This window comes from Eulemur rufifrons, chromosome 19, assembly GCF_041146395.1.
Source record: "Eulemur rufifrons isolate Redbay chromosome 19, OSU_ERuf_1, whole genome shotgun sequence".
In the NCBI taxonomy this organism is placed as follows: Eukaryota; Metazoa; Chordata; class Mammalia; order Primates; family Lemuridae; genus Eulemur; species Eulemur rufifrons.
Window position 1 is genome coordinate 87,952,948 of NC_091001.1, and position 23,403 is coordinate 87,976,350.

At 40.5% G+C, this 23,403-nt stretch overlaps 1 protein-coding gene across 9 annotated transcripts in view; it reads right to left on the reverse strand.

The window, feature by feature from the left end:
- VIT (vitrin) overlaps positions 1–23,403 on the reverse strand; it is a 105,732-nt gene that overhangs the window by 71,672 nt on the left and 10,657 nt on the right. For all 9 annotated transcript variants that reach the window (XM_069494216.1, XM_069494215.1, XM_069494214.1 and 6 more), the window contains exons 2-3: positions 15,318–15,387; positions 705–770 (exon numbers count right to left, since the gene is read on the reverse strand). In XM_069494216.1, the coding sequence (XP_069350317.1) occupies positions 705–770; positions 15,318–15,369 (118 nt within the window). In that variant the 5' untranslated portion in view covers positions 15,370–15,387. The remainder of the gene's footprint in view (positions 1–704; positions 771–15,317; positions 15,388–23,403) is intronic.

Sequence of the window (23,403 nt, forward strand, 5' to 3'; positions counted from 1 at the left end):
GATGGAGCTGGGGCAGCCATTGGGAACAATGAGTAGGGAACCACATTGAGAGTGGCAGAATTACAAGACAGAAGTCCGTGTTCCTGAAGTTTGTGAAGTTTTCATACAAGCCCAAACTGACTATATTCACAGGAGAGAGAAAGAAACTTCAGTTTTATGTAAATGACTATTATTTTGGATTGTCTGTATATAATCTTAACCAATATACCAAATAAAAGTGAAAATTATTTTTTCTCTTTCCTTTGATTGGGTGTGAAATCTTATGTGCTCCTCTGTAAGACTTACCTTCTGACTCCAGAGCATGTCAGAAGATGGGCAAGTTTGCTGCACCTTTGCATTAGCCAGACTGAATTTTCTAGCATGGGGAATTGAGACAGCGTGTCAATGGCAGGCAATACCTATGTAGCTTGGCCATAGAGACATAGTGTTGCTTGGTCTATGTATGTGCATTTTGAATTTTTTTAGTGCAGTGGAACCATCTTCCTTTTACCCTAAAATCAGGACTCCTATCTAAAATACTTTTTGGAATGTGGTAGGTGATGAGACTCATTATTAATTAGTCTGAATGGAAAGTAATTGAGATAGAGACAAAACAAAGCAAAACAAAAAACCACCTGCCATATTATCTAAAATAAGTGTAACAACCTTCCATGGGAGAGGGAAAAACAAGCCTTCTATCAGCAAGGAATTGCAAGTTTACTTACTGAACTTGAGCCTTTTAATCTTCTTTGTCATTTCTTTATTTGAATGTATTCCAGTCACCAGCAAAACTACATGAAGAAAATATACACAAAAAATCTAATCAATATTATTTTACCTAAATGTTTTTTCTGTTCTGACCCTTACATTTGCTTTGATCATATATAAAGGATTCTTACTGATGGGACTAATTTTTCCTTATACAGTCACGTATTGCTTAACAATAGGGATATGTTTTGAAAAGTGCATTGCTAGGTGATTTCACTGTGTGAACATCACAGAGAATATATTTATACAAACTTAGAAGGTATAGCCTGCTACACATCTAGGCTACCTGGTATAGCCTGTAATATTCCTAGGCTACAAACCTATACAGCATGTTACTATACTGAACAATGTAGGCAATTTTAACAAAATGGTAAATATTCATGTATCTAAACATATACAAACATTAAAAAGGTACAGTAAAAGTATAGTATAAAAGAATTAAAAAATGGTATACCTGAATTTTGCAGCCTGGAGCCTGCAGGACTGGAAATTGCTCTGGGTAAGTCAGTGAGAGTTTGGTAAATGAATTTGAAGGCCTAGGACATTCCTGTACACTACTATAGACTTTATAAATACTGTACACTTAGACTACACTAAATTTATAAAAAATATTTTTTCTTTAATAATAAATTAACCTTAGCTTACTGGATCTTTTTCACTTTGTAACATTAATTTTTTTAAAACTTTTTCACTCTTTTGTAATAACACTTAATTTAAGTCACAAACACATTGTACAGCTGTCCAAAAATATTTTCTTTCTTTATATCATTCTATGAGCTTTTTCTATTTTAAAACCTTTTTGTTTTGTTTTTTACACTTTAGACTTTTTTGTTAAAAACCAAGACACAAAGATGCACATTAGCTTAGGCCCACATGGGGTCAGGATCATCAATATCACTGTCTTCCACCTCCACATGTTGTCCCATTGGAAGGCCTTCGGGGGCAGTAACAGGCATGGAGCTGTCATCTCCTGTGTTAACAATGCCTCCTTCTGGAATACCTCCTGAAGGATTTACCTGAGGCTGTTTTATGCCTAACTCTTTTTATAAGTAGTAGGAATACACTCTAAAATAATGATGAAAATATGTTACTAGTATAGTATGCATACACCAGTACCATAGTCATTCATTATCATGATCATTATCCAGTACTATGTACTGTACATAATCGTACGTGCTGTACTTTTATATGACTGGCAGTGCAGTAGGTTTGTTTACACCAGCAACACCGCAAACATGAGTAATGCGTTGCTCTATGACATTAGGATGGCTCCGACGTCATTAGGCAATAGGAATCGTTCAGCTCCATTATAATCTTATGGGACCATTGGTCTGTCGACCGAATCTCCTTATGCGGTGGGTGAGTGTATTAAGATTGGGGAGATGAGATGGACAGTTTGCATACTTTCTTAGCCTCTGCTGAAAGGTCCTTTCAAAAACATCTCTTGGATATTTGTCCTTTGTTTTTCTGTCTTTAAATTTCACTGCACTAACCCTACAATCTACACTTTCCAAATGAGGGAGTGTGGGCCTAGAGAAGTCTGCCCATTTGCCTGGACCCAGGAATAAATGATAGGGGTAGGATGGGCACCCAGGCCCTTCCTATGCTTCTTCCTCTGTCCCACAGCGGGTTTCCAAATGGCCAATTTCCATACAGCCAGAGAACTGCACATGCATGTGTGCATGTGTATGTGCACGTATGTGTGCATGCATGTGTGTGTGTGTGTGCACATGTGAGTGTGTTTGAGGGAAGGCTGAATGGAAGGGGACTGGGAAAGGAAGGCAAGGGGAAAGGGGCCTGGGGAGAAGAGGGAGAGGTGCATCACAAGGTCTGTGGGGAGGGACCCAAGCGTCCCCTGGTGGTCCACTCTAGAGGCCCTGATTCTGGGCCCCACCGAGGCTGACTGCAGGTAGTTGAGCTTTCTCCTTAGAAACAGGAGCAGAGGCGGGGTGCGGTGGCTCACACCTGTAATCCTAGCACTCTGGGAGGCCAAGGTAGGAGGATTGCTTGAGGTCAGGAGTTCAAGACCAGCCTCAGCAAGAGACCTTATCTCTACTAAAAATAGAAAGAAATTAGCCAAACAACTAAAAATAGAAAAAATTAGCCAGCATGGTAGTCCCAGCTACGTGTGAGGCTGAAGCAAGAGGACCACTTGAGCCCAGGAGTTTGAGGTTGCTGTGAGCTAGGCTGACGCCACGGCACTCTAGCCCAGGCAACAGAGTGAGACTCTGTCTCGAAAAAACAAACAAAAAAAACAACACACAGGAACAGAACCTCCAACAGCCTTTGGACACTGCTCTACCTCAGGAATTATTAACATATCGGCAGGTGAAGAGAGAACTCTTTACCCTTTTTAATGTAAAGTCACATTACCAGTTCTTTTTCAAGCACCTAAAAAGAAATTGAGCCTTGTGTTTAAAAAATAATGTTGACTGTTTTTCCTCTTATTATAAAAATAATATATGTTCTTTGTATAAAAATGTAAAAGACAAAAGAGTACAGAAAATACGGATCAACAGAAAAGCATAATATTTTCCCATCTTTTCCCACATTTATAGGGGGTACTTTGAAACAAACATTTGATCATGGTCATACTGTTTACAGCATTTTGTAACTTATTTCTCTTTCAGGATATATACCAACATTTTTTCCTTGTCATTAAATGTTCTCCTCACAGTAGCTTTTAACTGCTCACCAAGTATTGCACTATGTGGATGTATGGTAATTTGGCCAATCCTCCATTTAATATAAACAGTGTAATCTTTGAACAAATTCATTATTATGTCCTTAAATTTCCAAATAGAATTTTTTGTCTGAAATTCATGCCCACTTAAAATTTTGATACATATTATGGAAATTTCTCATAGCAATTTTTTTATTACAATGTATGAAAATGCTCACTTCTCTATACCTATACTAATTCTGCCTGCAGATAGAAAAGCAGTATTTTTCCTTTCAAAATGCTAATCAGTTCTCTATCCTTCTTCCTTCTTCTCCAGGCAGTTTTCTACCTCACACACCCAAAGGTGGCACAGCTTTAACTTACTTCCATTTTAGAAAAATGCTTCTGAGAAACCCACCTTCTGGATGGAGTTGGGGCTCTGGAGATGAGCACGGGGAAATAGAGTAATCAAAATAGGCATTTTACCTCCCAGTTTGTGTGTTTATTTTTAACCAAACACAGATGCTTCATTTAGGTATAAATGGACTTAGGAATTCTTGAATTGGTAACTATTTTTGAAGGGAAAAGTGGCAATGCCACCAAGTATTTAAGAAAGCTTTAGCTTATGATTATCTAGCTGCTAAAGACTGAATGTTTGTGTGCCCCCAAAATTCATATGTTCAAATCCTAACCCCCAATAGGATGGTATTAGGAGGTGAAGCTTTGGGAGGTGATTAGGTCATAAGGGTAAGTCCTTTTGAGTGGAATTAGTGCCCTTATAAAAGTGACCCCAGAAAGCTAGCTTGTCCCTTCTGTCATGCGAGGACACAGCAAAAAGATGGCTATCAATGGACCCAGAAGCAGGCCCTCACCAGACTCTGAATCTACCAGCACCTTGATATCGGACTTCTCAGTATCCAGAACTTTGAGAAACAAATTTCTGTTTTTTATAAGCCACCCCATCTATAGCAGTTTTTTTTTATAGCGGCCTGAATGGACTAAGACACTGTCTAATCTGTGCCAATGATGCGGCCATTGAATCATCCCCTATTTTGACTGCTAGCATTAGTCGAGGCCTGGGCAGTTGACATACCATGTCCTACAAGAACAGAAACATCAAAGAGAACTGAATGAGAACCAAAAGTCTGGCCAAGTAGAATGAAGGCAGACATTTTTTAGGTGTTATTTACTTCTGGGGTTTGGGTGGGTCTGAGTGTCCTGGAGGTCTAATTTTTATAGTAGTCTCTTGTCACTTAATTCTGTACAAAGACCACATTTTCATTTTATGTGCAAAAATAAATATCTATAAACCTAGAATATTTAAAAAAAATAAGTACTAAATAAATACATAGAAAAAAATTAAGCCAAGTGAAGTAGAGGGAGTAAGTGAAATAATCAATTTAGGTATCAATTCTTGTTAAAAACCAAATACTGTTCTTCTTGGTCTCCGCGCCTGAGGCAAGTGGTTTATGAGTCCTGGTATCATTAGGACTATAAATATTTCAGTGAGACCACCCCATCACTGGCTTTTGGTTGCCCCAGACCTTTCAGGCTGAAACATGCATAGCTGGGTTCAGCTAACAGCAGTGGTCAATAAAGCCAGTATCTTCAATGGTACACACAGGTTCTCCCCTCAGCTTCTGTGCTTGTTAATTAAAGCTGCCCAGAAACCACTCCTCAAGGGAGGGCTTGTCAGTAAGGTCCACAGATGTGCTTGTGCCCTGGAGCAAGTCTTCATTCCTCACCAGCAAGACCGCTCTTGCTACATTGGAAACAGTGAATTACATGTTGAATTCGGTGAGAGCAAAATCAGTCTTGTGTTCATTTTCCTAGGACGCCTCGCAGAGCGCCAAGGTGGGTGTCTGACGTTCACTTCAAAGTGCAAAGCAGCAGGCAGGTCTGAAAGCCAGTCCCTTCTGTGAGAATAGTTAATTATCTGCCTACTGAGGCCATGAGTGTCTAGAAAACTTGAGGAAATTAAGTCTAGAATCCAAAGTTCCAGAGCAATCATGATTTACCAACTCTACAGCAATGCGTCTCAATCTTCTAAAATCCAACGTTCCAGTTTTGAATAACAAAAAGTTCTTTACGTAGTAGTGCTTGAAATTTCAAAGTAAATTAAATGCTAAAATTATTTTTTCAAATAAAAATTTCCCCCCACTTCTCTCTCTCTCTTTCTTTCTAGTGTAATCAATTAGTTAAGATATCCGAGGTATAATTGTTTTTACATATAGTTAAAAACATTGATTATACTGATAATTTATAGGGAAAATATAAATAAGCTTGAAATAATATTCCATCTTATTAATGATAAAAATGCAATCTAAAGCAAAATGAGGGGATGTTTTCCTCTATCATGTCAGTAAATATGGAACACAAAATTATACTTAATCCTGGCGGGGATTTGAGATGAAGGCATTCCTGTACACTGCTGGTGAAGTCTAAGCAGATAGAGCCATTCTGGAAAGCAATTTGGTAATGCATTTCAAGAGCCTTAAAAACATTTATGTTCTTTAAGCTAGAAAATATACCCCTAGGAATATATCCCAAGGTGTAATCAGAGATATAGACAAAGATTTATGTAAAAAAATGCTCATTATAGCATTATTTCTAATGGCAATCTGGAAATAATGAAATGCTGAAAATGTGCCAATAATGGGGGAATCCTAAGCATTTATTACAAATGATGTGTAGTAGAATATTAAATTACCTGTGAAGTGCTCAGCTCTAACCTCAGGAATGATTTTGACAAGGTTAAAAGATACGCAGAGAAAAACTGGAACAAATATACCGAAATGTTAACAGTGGTGGAATTATATTTCTTTTTTATATTTTCTTTATTTTTCCCTTTTATATTATAGTTCTTATAACATAAAGATATTATATTATTAAAATACATATTTTATACAGAATGTTTCTTTTATTAGAAAAATATAATTTTTAAAATTTGGTCATATTGAAATCATATAGATTTGTGATAATGAAAAATACTTTCTAAAATTATTGGCATGATTTATCTATGCTCATGTTTTCCAGTTTTCCTGTCAGTAATGAATTATAATCAGAATCCATCTACTTTCAAGAAAAGACATGAAGTGCCAGAACATCTACTCAATGACCAAATCAGTAAGTACTTACTGAATACTTATTACGTGCCTAGAACTTTTACAGAAATGCCTCACTTTAGCCCATAACCTTCTCATTAGATCTTTTTAGAGCCCCTCAATATACAGGTGATATTTACAATGCCTCCTTGAAAACCGATTTATAAAGCAGATCATTTTAAAACAGTTCAAGTTTTCCTAATGCTTTAATTTGAGATTATGTACTCAATAAAATATTTAGCATTGAATAAGTCAGAACTTCCTAGCAAAAATATGACTTACTATTCTCTATAATCATATAAATCATAAAATTATGCTTCAAATCATAGAATATTTAAAGCTGGGAGGAGCTTTGGAGGTCATCCTTTATTTTATAGAAAGGAAACCGAGGTCAAGGTTAACACCTTGGCTAAAGCTGCAGTCATTTGGGCCCAGAAGTTGGAACCAGATGCAAGATTTTTGGCTAAAGTTATAGCCTGTTTATTCCACTTACTTACTCCTCCTAAATGTACGTGGTTGATAGTACTGCAATAACAATGAGTGGCATAAAATTCTGCTCTATCACATATTTAAACATACCTAAAACAAGCATGCTAACTGTGATATAAATTAGTTAAACACCTAATTGATGTTAATTTAGGGGGCTTTTGGGAAAATCATTGTATGGCTCTGGTACCTTAAAAATCCAGCAACCCCAAGGGCAATAATTTATTTAGCAATATTTCTTGAGTGCCTATGATATGTGCTGAGCACTGGAGATACAACAATGAGCAGGACACAGCTCCTGCCCTCAGTGAGTTTACAATCTTTAGGGAGCCAGACCAATGACAAGGCCAGTATGATGCAGCTACAATGAGAACAAATACAAGGCACCCAGGACTGCATAGGACAATGGTCCAACTTATGGAGACGGAGGGAAGCTTCCTGGAGGACCAACACGGTTTGCAAGGGTGTGGGGTGTCCTGGAGTGAGAGGAACAGCATTCCCAGAAAGGGAACAGCATGCTAAAAGGCCTGGAGACGAGCAATGATGTAGCCCTCAGGGAAATTAGAAGTTCAGTGCCAGGGTGGGGGATGTGAAGGGGGGTGTGGGGAGTAAGAGCTGTATCAGATAGGCCTCATGGGCACACGAGGTACTTTAGGAAACTTGGACTCCATCCTAGAGGCCAAGGGAAAACACTGAGGAGTTTCAATCAAGAGAACAAGAGAGTGGTGACCAGGCTTTAAGAGATTAGTAGGGGCATGGTGGAGAGTGAGTTAGAGGGGTAAGGATTTGGGGGAGGGAGGCTATCATAGAGCCCAGAGGAAGGATCACAGGGGACTTAAGGAAGTGGCCGTGGGACAGAGACAAGTGGGCAGAGGAGATGGCAGGGAGGAAGGTGTGTAAGGTCTTAGAGAAGGGGATTTGTGAACAAGAGTCTCATTTTCTTTTCATTAATGGCTTGATTTATTATTTCCCTTCCAGCTTTATTAAAGTATAATTGACAAATAAAAATTATATATATTTATGGTGTACACAATATTTTGATATATGTGTATATAGCTGAATGATTAAATCAAGCTAATTAACATATTCATCATCTCACACAGCAGTCCCCAACCTTGACTGGGGCTGGGGGATGGTTTCCAGATGATTCAAGTGCATTACATTTATTGTGTTCTTTATTTTTATTGTTAGTACATTGTAATATATAATGAAATAATTATACAACTCACCATAATGCAGAATCAGTGGGAGCCCTGAGCTTGTTTTCCCACAGCTAGATGGTCCCATCTGGGGGTGATGGGAGACAGTGACACCTAAGTGTGTTGCTTATGTCCAGACTACTCTGTAATCTCATTTTGGTTGCTGTCACTGCAGAAAATCTGGCTTTACAAAGATAAGGTGTTGGAAATAGAAGCAGGCTTTTCAGTGCTTTTGTGGCAATCTCAGGATATTCTGCCTTGACTTTAATCCAGAACGTATGAAGATTTGAAGTTGTCTCAAACATGCTTTTAAGGCCACCATCATTTGCGATCTCAAGCAGTTGATCCTCTTCTAGCATGGACAAAGTCAATTCACCTGGCTTGTTCACAAATGGGTCGTGGATTCATGCCTTCCCAGTTCAGGGGTCCTTCGTGGTTGGGAAGTAAAGCTCAAACTCTTTTGAAAGCTGAGATAGTTGATCATGCACCAGTTGGGAGAAAGAAGGCCCTGGCTCAGTCTCTTTCAAAATCTCTGCTAATGTTTGAATCATGTCAAAAATCCCAATGTTCACTCATCACTCCCATAATTTCAGTTGGGCTGTCAATACAGCCACTTTATCTACCGACTTGAACACAGTTGTTCTTCTCCCCTGAAATGACAAATTGAGTTCGTTGAGCAGGTTGAATATGTCACACAAGTCAAGTTTTGCGACCCATTCTGTGTCACTGAAATGTGCTGCCAGTGGTGACTGTTTTTCTAAAAGAAATCTTTGGAGCAGCTCTCATAAGTCAAAAACTCCGGCCAGTGATCTACCTTTAGAAAGTCATCTGACTTCTGTGTATAAGAGAAGATGTGTGTGCTCTGCGTCCATCTCCTCACGAGGTGGGGGGGGGGGGGTGGACATGAGTGAAGGACATGTACTTTAATGTGGTTGATAATTTTAATTACATACTGCAAAATGTTGTTTAGTTCAGGTAACATTTTTTGGATAGCCAGCATTTCTCTATAGATAACGCAGTGCATAGACTCACATTCAGAAGTGACCTCCTTGATCCGAATAGTGAAACCAGAAAGCCATCCAGTCATGGCAGCCACTCCATCCATGCATATACTGACACAAAATGACCAATTCAGTTTTCCTGATCTGTAATCATTCAGTGACTTGAACAGTTCTGCAGCTGTGGTGTTGGTTGGCAACAAAAGTGGACATAACATATCTTCATAAATATCTTCTTGAAAAATATATTGCACAAAAACAAGCATTGCTGCCTTTTTGTCAACATCAGTAGACTCATCAACCTGGATTGTGAACCACAGTGACTCATTAATCCTCTCTAACAATTGTGCCTCAATAACCTCTGCTATTTCATCAATTTGTTTAGTTACAGAGCTAGCCAAAAGAGGAACACGTGCCACCTTTTGAAAAGTTCAAGGCAAATGTCCTTAGCAGCAGGCAGGATCAACTCTTCCCCAGTAGTAAAGGGCTTCTTAGCTTTAGCAATGCAGTTAGCCACTACGAATGATGCTCTCAGTGCAGACACATTTGATCAAGTGGTGGCCTTCAGTAATTGCTTCTGTTCTTTGTGTTCACATTTTTTTCTTTTGAAAAACTCCAAAGGCTTGCCTTTTAATGCAGGGTGTTTGGTCTCTATGTGGCAAAGCAGTTTTGAAGATTTCATGGCTTCGTTGGATAGCCAGTCACCACATGTTATACAAAGTGGGCTTGGAGAATGTGAATCACCTGTTGCAATGACCCGTAATTTAAGTAGGACTCTTGGTATTTTCTTTTAAATGCAGCTTTCACTTTGTTGGCAGTCTTAGAGTCTTCTGCTGTCTCATTTATTGGGTCTTTCCCCCTTTTCAAAGAAGCTCTCCAGAGACATTTGTTTTTTATTCATTTTTCCTAGGGTTAGCTTGTGGGCTTACCAAAACTGTGACTGAGACAAGTGCACAGTGCAGGAATGAGGTGGAGATGGAAGTGGTAAATAAAATAATGGGCAGGCCACACGTGGACTAAAATAAGTGTTAGATTCTGATTTAAAGCCTGCCACCAGATGCAGTTGTATAATTGAAATACATCAACTCACTTGCCACTATAAGGCCTGCCACCAGATGCAGCTTAATTGTCACTTGCCACTCACTGATAGGGATATGAGTCTGCAAGAAATTAATTTATTATGGTCTCTGTGCAGTCAAACCTCTCTGCTAATGATAATCTGTATTTGCACCTGCTCGCCAGCACTAGCATCACTGCCTCAGCTCCACCTCAGATCATCAGGCATTAGATTCTCATAAGGAGTGTGCAACCTAGATCCCTCGCATGTGCAGTTTACAGTAGCATTCAAGCTCCTGTGAGAATCTAATGCTGCTGCTGATCTGAAAGGAGGTGGAGCTCAGGCAGTGATGCGAGTGATGGGGAGCAGCTGTAAATATAGATGAAGCTTCACTTACTCGCCTGCTGCTCACCTCCTGCTGTGCGGCCCAGTTCCTAACAGGCCACAGACCAGTACTGGCCCATGGCCCATGGCCCAGGGATTGGGGACCACAGATCTCACATACTTAATATATATATATTTTTTTTTTGTAGTGAGAACATTTTAGATTTACTCTCTTAGCAAATTTCAAGTAGCAACACAGTATTATAGGCTGGATGCGGTGGCTCACGCCTATAATTCTAGCACTCTGGGAGGCCAAGGTGGGAGGATTGCTTGAGCTCAGGAGTTCGAGACCAGCCTGAGCATAGGAGTGAGACTCTGTCTGTACCAAAAAGAAAGAAACAAAGAGAGAAAATCCCAGCTGGGCATTGCAGCTCATACCTGTAATCCCAGCTACCTAGGAGGCTAAGGCAGAAGAATTGCTTATAGCCCAGTAATTGGAGATTGCAGTGAGCTACAATGACACCACTGCACTGTACCCAGGGTGACAGAGGGAGACTCTGTCTCAACAACAACAACAACAAAAAAAAAAAAAGCAAGGCAACTGAACACCCCTCCTCACGACCCCCCCACCCCTTATTAAAAAAATACAGTATTATAAACTATAGTCATTATGCTGTAAGTTACATTCCCAGAACTTATTTATCTTATAGTTGAAATTTGTACTCTTTGAGCAACATCTTCCTACCTCCCCACCTCACTTCCCCTGTCAACCCACCATTCTACTCTCTGCTTCCCTGAGTTTGACTTTTTTAGATTCTATGTGGTATATAAGTGAGATCATATAGTATTTGTCTTTCTGTGTCTGGCTTATTTCACTTAGTTAATGTTCTCCAGGTTCATTCATGTCATTAATGGCAGGATTCCTTTCTTTTTTAAGGCTGAGTAATATTCCATTGTATATATACACATTTGCTCTATTTGTCCACTGATGTACACTTAGGTTGATTCATCTCTTGGCTATTGTGAATAATGCTGCAGTGAACTTGGGAGTGCACATATCACTTCAACACACTGATTTCATTTCCATTGGACATACGCAGATGGGTGATTGTGGGATCATATGATAATTCTATTTTTAAGTTTTTGAGGAACCTCCATATTGTTTTCCATATGGCTGTACTAATTTACATTCTCACTAACAATTTACAAGGGTTATCTTTTCTCCACATCCTTGCCAACACTTGTTATTAATATCTTTTGTCATTTTGATTATAGCCATTATAGTTGTGAGGTGATATCTCACTGTGGCTTTAATTTGCATTTCCCTCATGATTGCTGATGTTGAGCAATTTTTCATATACCTGTTGACCATTTGTGTGTCTTCTTTTGAGAAATGTCTGTTAATGTCCTTTGCCCATTTTTAAAATCAAGTTATTTGTTCTCTTGCTGTTGAGTTGTTTGAGTTCTTTATATATTGTGGATATTAACATTAACTCTTATCAAATGTATGGTTTACAAATATTGTCCCCCATTCCATAGATTGTCTCTTTACTCTGTTGATTGTTTTCTTTGCTGTGCCAAAGCTTTTTAGTTTGATGCAATACCATTTGTTTACTTTTATTTATTACATTTGCTTTTATTACTTGTGCATTTAGGGCCATATCCAAAAGAATCATTGCCCAGACCAATGTCAAGAAATTTTTTCCTTATGTTTTCTTTTAGTAGTTTTACAGTTTCAGGTCTAATGCTTAAGTCTTTCACCCATTGGTTTTTGTATATGATGTGAGATAAGGGTCCAATTTCATTCTTCTGCACATAGATATCCCATTTTCCCAACACCATTTATTGAAGAGAATATTCTTTCCCCATTGTGTGTTCTCGACACCTTTGTTAAAGATAAATTTAACATAAATGCATGGATTTATTTCTGGGCTATCTAGTCTGTTCCATTGGTTTATGTGTTTGCTTTTATGCCAATACCAAGTTGTTTTGATTACTATAGCTTTGTGGTGTATTTTGAAATTAGGTATTATGATGCCTCCACCTTTGTTTTTTTTGTTGACAATTTCTTTGGCAATTTGGAGTCTTTTGTGGCTCTATATGAATTTTAGGATTTTTTTCTATTTCTGTGAAAAAATGTCATTGGAATTTTGATAGGCATTGCATTGAATCTGTAGGTTGCTTTGGGTAATATGGACATTTTAATAATATTAATTCTTTCAATCCATGAATATGGATATCTTTCCATTTATTTGTGTCTTCTTCAATTTCTCTCATCAGTGTTTTATAGTTTTCAGTGTACAGATCTTTCACCTCCATGGTTAAATTTATTCCTAAGTATTTTTTTGATGCTATTGTAAATGGGATTGTTTTCTTGATTTCTTTTTCAGATAATTAATTGTTAGTGTACAGAGATGCCACTGATTTTTTTTATGTTGATTTTGTATCCTTTAGCTTTACTGAATTCATTTATTAGTTCTAACAAGTTTTTGGTGGACTCTTTAGGGTTTTCTATGTATAAGATCATGATCATATAATCTGCAGAGATGATTTTACTTCTCCATTTTCAATTTGCATAATGTTATTTCTTTTTCTTGCCTAATTGGTATGGCTAGGACTTCTAGTACTACGTTGAATAGAAGTGGTTAGCATGAGCATCCTTGTCTTGTTCCTGATCTTAGAGGAAAAGCTTTTAGCTTTGAGTATGATGTTAGCTGTGGGCTTGTCATATATGGCCTTTATTTTGTTAAGACACAGGAGTCTTCTCTTTCTACTTTCATTTCCTATGATCTGAATGAGCAGCCCAGAGGGGAAAAGGCAGGCTGAGAAAGGCAGGGCATGAAGAAGGACAGCCTGGTCTCCCTTATTGGTTCTGTGATAGTGGGGAAGACAGCAGAGTGTCAAATAGCCTCAGGGTTTGTTATGTTTTGTTTGTTTTACTAAATCCTATTCCTAATCCCTTGCCCCAATGCCCCACACATTCCTGTGTTAGGAACTTACTAACCTGTAGGTTAATATGAGAAGAAAGGTGGCCCCTCAAAAGGGCAAGGTGGAAATGAAGGACCCCGGGCTTTCAAGGTGACTGTTCCCCAGTGTACTGGCCAACCTTTTGTTTACTACAGCTAGCGAGGCATCTAGAACAATTGTAGAGGCAGTGTTGGGGTAGCTGACTCATGGACCTTGCCCAGTCCCTGAGGATAACAGCAATGGTATGGGAGGGCTCCTGCCCCAGGGACTTCTCATGTCCACCCGACAAGAGCCAGGGAGAGTGCTGCTCTCCTCCAGGAGAGGGTGGCCTGGCTGAGAGACATGTGATTTGGACAGAGCTGTCCCAGCTCCCTGGTAGCCATTTTGCTGAGTGCTGGTGATTACTAGCTCAACCACATAATCTACAGGAGACTCTGAGAGGAGGCTCAACTTGCCAAAATTAGCCAGTTGATAGTGGAGTTAGGACTAAAACCCATGTCCTCCCTCTGAGTCCTGGTCCAGTGCTCGTTCCACCACACTTAGAACACCCTTGCCTCCCCGGCTGTGTTACCTTCCCTCCCAGTCCCCGAGTCTGCTGTGTATACTCCCTCTGAACAGACTTTGAACGTTGTCAGTGTGATGTGGGTTGAATTATGTCCCCCCAAATTCCTACGTTCACCCTTTAACCCCCAGTATCTTAGAATGTGAACTTATTTGGAAATAGGCTCATTATGGATAGAATTAGTTAAGTCAAGATGAGGTCATCCTGGAGAAGGGTGGGCTCCTAATCCAGTAGGCTGATGTCATTATAAAAAGGGAGAATTTGGAGACAGACACACACACACACACACACACACACACAGGGAGAATACCATGTGAAGCCATGGCAGAGATCAGAGTGATGCATGTACAAGCCAAGAAACACCAAAGAGTGCCAGTAAACCACCAGAAGCTAGGAGAGATTTCTTTCCCATAGCCCTCTGAAGGAACCAACCCTGCCAACACCTTGGTTTTGGACTTCTAGTCTCCAGAACTGGGAGAGAATAGATTTTCATTGTTCTAAGCCACCCAGTTTGTGGTATTTTGTTACGGCAGCCCTAGAAAATGAATACAGACTATCTGAAAGGCCTTTGCGCCCTTCTCTGGCAATAGTTTCACAGTGACTCACAGGATCACTTTACCTGACAAGGCCACAGAATAATGAGGCCAAGCTTAACAGATTACCCTTGGGCTTATTCCCAGACCCAAAAGCATGTCCCTCTTCTAGTCTACCTACTGCTCCTCGAGGGCCTGTTCACAATTTCATTCTGTGGTGATAATGGATTAAGTTTAAAGTGTTTCATCTCTAAAAGCATGTTGCCAATGGTACAATTAAAGCTGTGTCAGTGGCAAGGATTTTTTTGTGTGAAGCTAAGGAACAAGAAGATCCCTAAATTCACAATCTACAAATATGCTGCATCTGAAATATTTGCTAGTTGCTGAAGAATACACATAAAGATATGTGTGTATATATGTGAGGGCAATATGTAATAGAGACATGTGTAATATACAGTATCCGCTTTATATAAAAGTATTAATATATAGACACATGCATCCTGAATTTGATCTATGCTTAATATTCTCACTTAAACATCTTTCCAAAATGTTTATCCTAAAAAGATATACTGTATTGTTTATACGCTCTGTCTTGGCTTAAAATTTTTCTTGGCCAGATTCCTTGGACCTTAGGAAAATGTTAGAAGGGTATCCAGATACGTATATAAAAGTACTTACCAAGGAACATTTCAATAACAGATGCCTTCATAGTGAGAACAACAGTCCCCATAAATATCAAAATGGCACCCTGGAGAGGAAGAAACAATAACATTATCATATTTCAGCCAGGAGTTTGTGGGTTTGGGCTGCATTGTTTTGCTTTGCCCCCTGCAGTCTTAGGACTCCAAGCTGCAGATTTCTGTAAGCAGCTCCTAAAGATGGCAGTGGCCAGCGTGCTGGTGCCCAGACAATCTACTCACAGTTAGAAAGCGCATTCTAGATACCAGCCTCCGATTCTTCAGAGATCTGGTCTTTGTTTAGAAAGAGGAAATAAATCTACAATTTCAAGTGTATGTCCACCTAGTCTTCAAATTAGGGCAAAAGCCACATTTATGGTATTGAGAAAACATTTTTTAGATTACAAATAAATACTTCATTCATCATTCATTCAATAAATATGTATTAAACTCCTATTATCTGGCTGGTAGGAAGACGGTGATAAAAATTTAATTAAAAAACATTTCTCACTCCAAAAAGGATTACAATTTAATAGAAGTGGGAAAACATATGTGGACACGAATAACCACAACACTGATTGCCTAAGAGAGTGTTAAGGCCTCACAGGAGAGTATAAGGAAAAGTTTATCAAGCAGTGGTTTTCAAACTTTGCTGCATAGTCATATCATCAGGGAGTTAAAATAAATCCTGATGCTCAGGCTACACCCCAGACCAACTGAAGCAGAATCTCTTGGGGTGAGGTCTAGGTATTAAGTTTTTAAAAAACTCCTTAGGTAATTCCAACATGCAGCCATGTTTGAGAACCAACAGTTTAGAGTAGGGCTTCTTAAATCTTAATGTGCGTAGTAATCACATTAATCCTTATGAGCTATCAATTTTAAACAATGTCAATGCTAGTAAAACACTCTTCCCTCTGGGCAGATGGCTCCCACTGTATCCTTTCCCTCCTGTGCCACTGCCGTGTGGCTTAAAGCCTGCATTCATGGCCCTGCTATACCCATTTGTGCACTTGTAAACCTCTTCTATGAAAAAAAGCCCTGATTTACAGTTTGTCAATTTCTGTGGTGTAAATCCTCCTATATTGGCTGATTTTGAAGCCACCAAAGTAATGTCACTAAATGGAGATATGGAAAGAGACAAGCTCAATGTGGTACCAGCTAGGTCCAGTACAAGCTTATATCCAATATATAGATATGGTACTATGCAGAGTTTATTAACAAAATTAAAAAACACAATCTAATAATCATTAGATTGTGGTTGAGATAGTAATACAAGTGTGTGATGCAATTAACTTAAATAAAACTGTTTAATGTACGAAAGCTTTCTTGCAAACAATTACATTAGACAGCAAGAGTAACCCCTAAACAGAACTGATCACTTTGCTAATTTCCAGCAACAATTTCAGTGTGTTAAATTTCCCAATTAGGGTAGTTGGCCTTACTTATTAAGTAACGGTCTTTAGCTTCAAAATAGAAATAAAACCATACACACAATCTATTTGGCAATTTGATGTTTAAATAGCTGAATTATATTTTGGAAATAGTGTGATAAGTAATTATTTATGTTTTATTAATTTGAGAAACTCCAGAACAATTTACATGTCTTCAAGCCTAAATGTTCAATTAACTTTCCTATGGGCTAAATGCAGTGTGACAAGCTGCCCCGCCGGACCCACCTACCCCGCTGCACCAATTGGCTGTCAGCACTCAGCATTGCATATCTCATCTGAGTCATCCTCGGCTTCTCCTCTCCTGCCCCTCGTCTTACCCATCAGCCAAGCCTGTTGGCTCTGCATTCATAATGTATCCGGAATCTACCATGTCTTACCATCGTCACCATTGCCACCTGGTCCAGGCTCCATCTGGTCCCACCTGGATTACTGCACTGAGCCCCCTGACTATCCTGTCTCCTTCATCCTTTGCCCTGTGCAGTCCACACAGCAGCCAGCATGATCCTGCTCAAAGTGAGTCAGTTCGTGGCATTTCTTACCTCAGAACCCTACAGTGGCTCCCACCTTCTTCGGAACAAAGCTGAAGTCTCTACAAATGGCTCAAGACCCTGCTTGATTTGTCCACCACTGACCTTTCGGATCTCATTTCCCACCATTCTCCTCCTCACTCAGCAAGCTCCAGCCACATTGTCCTCTTGGCTGTTTCTGGAACACTCCTCTCGCCTCGGGAGCTCTGCATTTCCTATACTACTGTTTCCTCTGCCTGGATGCCCATCCCCGACGTGAGCACATCACCTGCTCCCTCATTTCTTTGTGTAAATGTTACCTGCTCAGGAGACATTCCCTAGCCATCCAGTTTAAAATCGCAATCCCCCTCTTACCCACTGCCGACTGATAGACCCTCTCCTTTTCCTACTGTCTTTTCCTCCATTTACTTATCATCTCTGACATACGCTATAATTTACTTATTTTATTTCATTAGTGTTTGTGTTCCCCAGTAGAATGTAGGCTCCATGAGGTCAGGGTTTTTTTGTTTGTTTGTTTGTTGTCATTTTTTTTTTTTTACTTCTTAGGTGCTCAGTAACTATGTGTTGGATCAAAGTATGAGTAATGAGGGCTCTCCCTCTTCCCTAGGAAATAAAAAAAAGGAAACAAAATAAAGGGAAGAGTCTTGTGAATACACTAAAAACTACTGCATTATATACTTTAAATGGTATTTTTTTGTGATAGGTGAATTATATCTCAATAAAAAGAAATGAATAAAACATTATTGATATTATTGATAGTCAACCTACAAACTAACCCTAAGTGTTCTCAGATGTGTGCTACAACTTTAGAAGTCACAATGGACATGACCTTCCTTTACATGTTGGGATGGATGGATAAAAACGAACCGAATTCCAGGAAACACTCTAAGCCCAGAGGGGATATCACTCAAGTGCTGACTCACAGGCAATGGAACCTGACCAGGATCTCTGTGGTCTCTTGGAACCAGAATGTTTTGATGCTTCTTTCTCACCACTGCAATTTCCGTCCTTGCTTGCTCCATTTACTCATACACTTAAAATGGTTTTTTTCCCCCCCAAACAGCTGACTTTATTTGCAACAGAATGTGGAGAGAACTAAGCCTATAGGTACTGTAAAAAACAGTAGAGGTTGTGGCAAAAGGCAATTGGGAGCGAATTGCTAAATTCATTGGTAATATGAACTAAAGGCAATTGGGAGGTGATTGGTAGGTTCACTGGAGATACAAGCTAAACTGTAGGTCTGCTAGTTTGCTGGGGAGAAATAGGGACAGAGGCCCACTTAAAATGTTAATGTGCCTTTTGAAATGTGTAGGGAAAAAAAATTCAAACCCTCACTCAGCCATTTCCCAGGCTGGGAATGACGACTGCCACCAGCACCATTAAACAGTTTTTATAGGTGGTCCAATGTCACAGAGCCACGGGGCACACTGTAACATCGGAGCCTGCATTTCTCATGTGCTTATCAGGGTTCTAACAAAAACTGAACAATAGGGACTTCCAAAAGAATGTGTTACTGATTCAAAAATTTATGGACTAGCTGGGAAGTGAAGATAAATAGCCCCAAATATGAAATTCTGGTGAGGAAAATGAAGTCTGGGTGTGAAAGGAAAGTATGCATTTGTGTAAGTAGGTTAGCATAGCCAATTTAATTAGATCTCTTGTTGCCCAGAGTTAGAAGAGAGCAAGTAATAAATAATTATATTGCTTTATTTTTTGTGGTTCTTCACAGTCTTTAAAGCTACATCATGTGGATGTCTAGAATGTGAGCTCCATTTGTCTGTCTTGTTCACTGTTCAGTTTCTAGAACCTGGAATAGTGCTTGGTAATGGGTGCAACAATACCTGTTTGTTAAGAAAATTAGTAACAAGTGAATACAAACTTGTTCTTCGCAGTAAACTTGTGTGGGATGCAGTGTATGCATTGCAATTTCCATTTTAAAGATAAAGAAACTGAAGTCTGCAGTGAGTGACTGACTCATTCAAGGTCACATACCCAAGGTCAAGCCCAGGTTTCATGACTCTTAGTCCTGCACCCCTGTCTCTACCCCCTGTGGCATACAAGATGATCTGCAGGTTGCATCCTATTGAGATCTAAAAAGCAAAATGGACTTTTCCTTGGATCTCTTTATCATAATGCTTGAAGTTTACAGATAAGAGAACAAATTGCTCATCAGCCAGAGACTGTATGAGCAGAATGTCCTTTGTCAAAGGTGGAGGAAGACTAAAAGGGCAAAGAAAGAGAAAAAGAACTTAAAAAGGGAAAACAAAGACCACAGGGAGAAGAATGGGAAAAAAAACACTTGATAACATTCAGCACTGGTGACCGAGAAGTGAGAAGATTAAAGCAAGTTCACATGGGAATTAAATGTGCCAACTCATGGAAAAGCAACTCACAGTAAGAATGATGAAGATTAAAAAGACTGGCCATACCAAATGTTGGTGAGGATGTGGAAGAACTGGAATACACTGCTAATGGGAATTTAAAATGGTACAGCAACTTTGGAAAACAGTTTGGTGGTATCTTCAAAAGTTAAAACGCGAAACATTCCTACGGTAGGATGCAGCCATTCCACTCTTCAGTATTTTCCCGAGAGAAATGAAAGTGTATGTCCAAACAAAGACTAGTGCATGAATATTTTTAACAGCTTTATTTGTAATAGCCCCAAACTGGGAACAATGCAAAAATCTATCCGTAGGTAAATGTTTAAAGGAATTGTGGTTTATCCATACAATGAATGCTACTCAGTAATAAAACGGAATGAACTATTGATACACACAACATGGATGCATCTCAAAATAATTATCTTGAGTGAAAGAAGCCAGACAAACGAGGAGTACATTCTGTCCGATTTTATTTACATTACATCTAGACGTTGTAAAGCAATCTATAGTAACAAAGAGCACATCACTGGCAACCAGGAGCCCGGGGAAAGTCCTGGGAAGAGAAGGACAGGAAGGAAGGATGACAAAGGGACACATGGAAAATTTGGGGATGGATATGCTCCTATCTTGATGTGGTGATAGTTTCATGGTATACTTATGTGAAAACTTATCAGACTCTTTAAATATGTACAGTTGATGACACTTCAATTACAGATCAATAAAAAAGGTGAAGTGAATATATGGTATGTATATTCTTCTTTATGCCTAAAGTGTGTTTGGGAGAATTCACTAGAAATCAGTAGCAGTGGTTGCGTCAGGGAAAGAGAACTGTGTAAGTGGTGCTCAGAGATGGGAGGGAGTCTTACTGTTTTATGCCATGTAAATCTTTACCCTGTGCATGTATGGTAATAAATCAGAAATTAATAAACTATAAAAAGAGAACAATGATAAGAATCCCCCAACGTGGCAGGGGTGCTTAGGAAGTACTATTGGTATCACCATCACTTCCACCAAATTTAGCAGGGATTCAAGGAACAGAAACCAGGTGGAGGCCACAGAGCTTCGTAAGCCGCGGTGTGCTGGGAAGACTTAACACACACAGACGATGCTGATATCAAATGAGAAGCTGCAGCCGTCTCCTAACCCGCTCTTGCTGCTTGCTCCGCGACACCCTTCCCTGCAGTTGGAAGTGATGGGCGTCCTAAAGCACAGGTCTGATTGTGGGCGCACCTGCTCAGCATTCTTCTTCACAGTGCACTCATTCTGCACAGAACAAAGCCCAAATTCCTCAGTGAGACGGCACAAACGCTTCATGCAATAGCCCACCGTACCTTTCAACACCATCTCACTGCAATTCCCTGTAATCCTCTCCTCGGACCCCAGCACACCCTGCTTTTGGTGTTTTCCCCGCACCCTGCACATCGGTACCTTGGCTCACGCTCCTGTCATTGTTCTATCTGGACTGCCTTACGACCCTCACAGGCCTTTCCCAGGGCGATCCCCAAGCTTTAGCTCATGGACTATCTCTTCTATTTACAGCTTTCTGATTTCCTAAAGTCAAAATTCATCTTCTTTCATGCATCCGTTAATCGTTCAAAAAAATTTGCATGTGTACTATGTGCTAGGGAGAGAGGAACAAGATGTAGGTCCTAGCATCAAGTATTTTTGAGTCTTCTAGAGCAGGGGTCCCAAGCCTTTTGGACACCGGGGACCGGTTTCGTGGAAGACAGTTTTTCCACGGACGGGGGTGGCCTGGGGTGGGGTTGGGGCGTCGCCGCCTCCGCTCCACCTCGATCATCCGACATTGGATTCTCCTGGGGAGCGCAACCTGGGTGCCTCGTGTGCGCAGTTATGCAGCAGGTTCGCGCCTATGAGGGTCTGCAGCTGCCACTGATCTGAGGCGGGGCGGGGCTCGGGCAGTGACGCCAGCGATGGGGAGCGGCTGCGGGTGCAGGTGTGGCTTCGCTTGCCAGCCCCACCTCGCCTCCTGCCGGGTTTCTGGCCAGTTGCAGACCAGTGCTGGTCTGAGGCTTGAGGGTTGGGGACCGGCGCAGTTCTAGAGGAAAACTTACACGCATTCATCATAACTGACATTTATTGAGCACATACTAAGTGATAATAACATATTAGCTCATTTAATCTTCACAACCACCTCATGAAGTAGGGACGATTTCTTGCCTTGATTTTAGAGCTAAGGAATTAGAAGCAGGAAGAAGTCCTTAGGGACTTTACCCAAGGTCACAAGGCTGGAAAGAAGACCAGCTGGGTTTCAGACATTCCCGGTCCAGAGGTCCTGCATTTCTCCTCTCGCTGTGGTCCTTTCATAAGTAAGTGCACTTATTTCATCTCCAGTGTGATCTACGGGGTGTGAGTTGGCATGAATATTGTTTTAAAGCTCCCTGGATGACGCTACCTTGCAGCCAGGATCAAAAACCTCTGCTACTGGGGTTACAGTGATGGCAGAGACGGTGGATGCGCACATAGGCCTGGGGCCTGGGGCCTGGGGACGGGAAGGAGCTTGGGTTAATTTAACTGGCAGGTTGGAAAACAGTGAATGAGTGGAGAGGAAAGGACAGGACACAGGGACAGGGGAGGTTCAGGACCTGGGAGTTGCTCGGCCAGGCTGGGAGAGGAATCAGACTGCTAGGTAGAAAGGAAGGAAGGGGCCATGTCAGCCTGGAATGTCATGCCTGAAGAATGTGGAATTGATCCTGTAGACAATAGGGAGACATGGAAGGCTTAAAACTTGTTTTTGCATTCATCATTTTTAATAAGCCCCCTAGAGGCTTACTTGAGCCACTCACTTGGAAAAAATCTGCCCTAGAGAACATGTAGGATTTATGTAATGTTGGTGTTTGCCTGATCTATGACGCTACATCGGGGAGCACCCAACCATACACTTTGTCCACGAGGTAGAAGGAGCCAGTATTCATCTGGAAACATTTAATAGTTATGAGAGGCTTGTGCTGTATTTCCAAAATGCCAAAAATCCCTTGAGGACAGACATCTCTGAATGGGGAGAGGCCACATCTGCAGCCTTGCTTTCTTCGTCTCTGCCTGACTTGAAGGGCTCAGCGGCTTGCCAATGCACGGGGGTCGATCTGGAGAGGATGGGCAAAGGAGGCTGGCACTAGGAAGGTCCCTTACAATGTGCAGGTGGCCTCAACCTGTGTGTCAACCTTTACAGATCATATTCCACTGGCCTAGGCCCGAAACACTGTGTTTTCTGTTACCGTGACACCAGTGGCCACCTTGAGGTCACTGTTACAATCCCCCCTCAGGATTCTGTGAAAGAGAGAGAGAGAGCCAGAGAGGACAGTAATTTTACTTTCTTTCTCGATTTTTCTTCTCTTTCCAATTCTTCCCTTGTTTATTTCCTTGTTTAATTGTAAAGAAATGCTGGCAGAAAAGTATAGGCTAAGTAAGGGAGGTAGGGGAATTTTGCCTTTCCTCGATATTTGGCTCCTAAGTGTGCACAGGGTAGGTGAAGGTGGTGACTGCTAACTGCCACCTAAGTCACAGTGCCTGTCCATGCAGTGGTTTTAACTAGAGAGGACTGTGATAATAGCGGTTGATAATAGAGCCTGCAGAGTGTCTTCTCAACAAACCATTTAAGTGTTTTCTCATTTGAACCACCTAAAAGCCTGATGAAGAGGTAAAATGGACATTATATTCCTATAATTCAGAGTGGTGAAGTGACTTGCCCAAAGTCACACAGCCCAGATCTC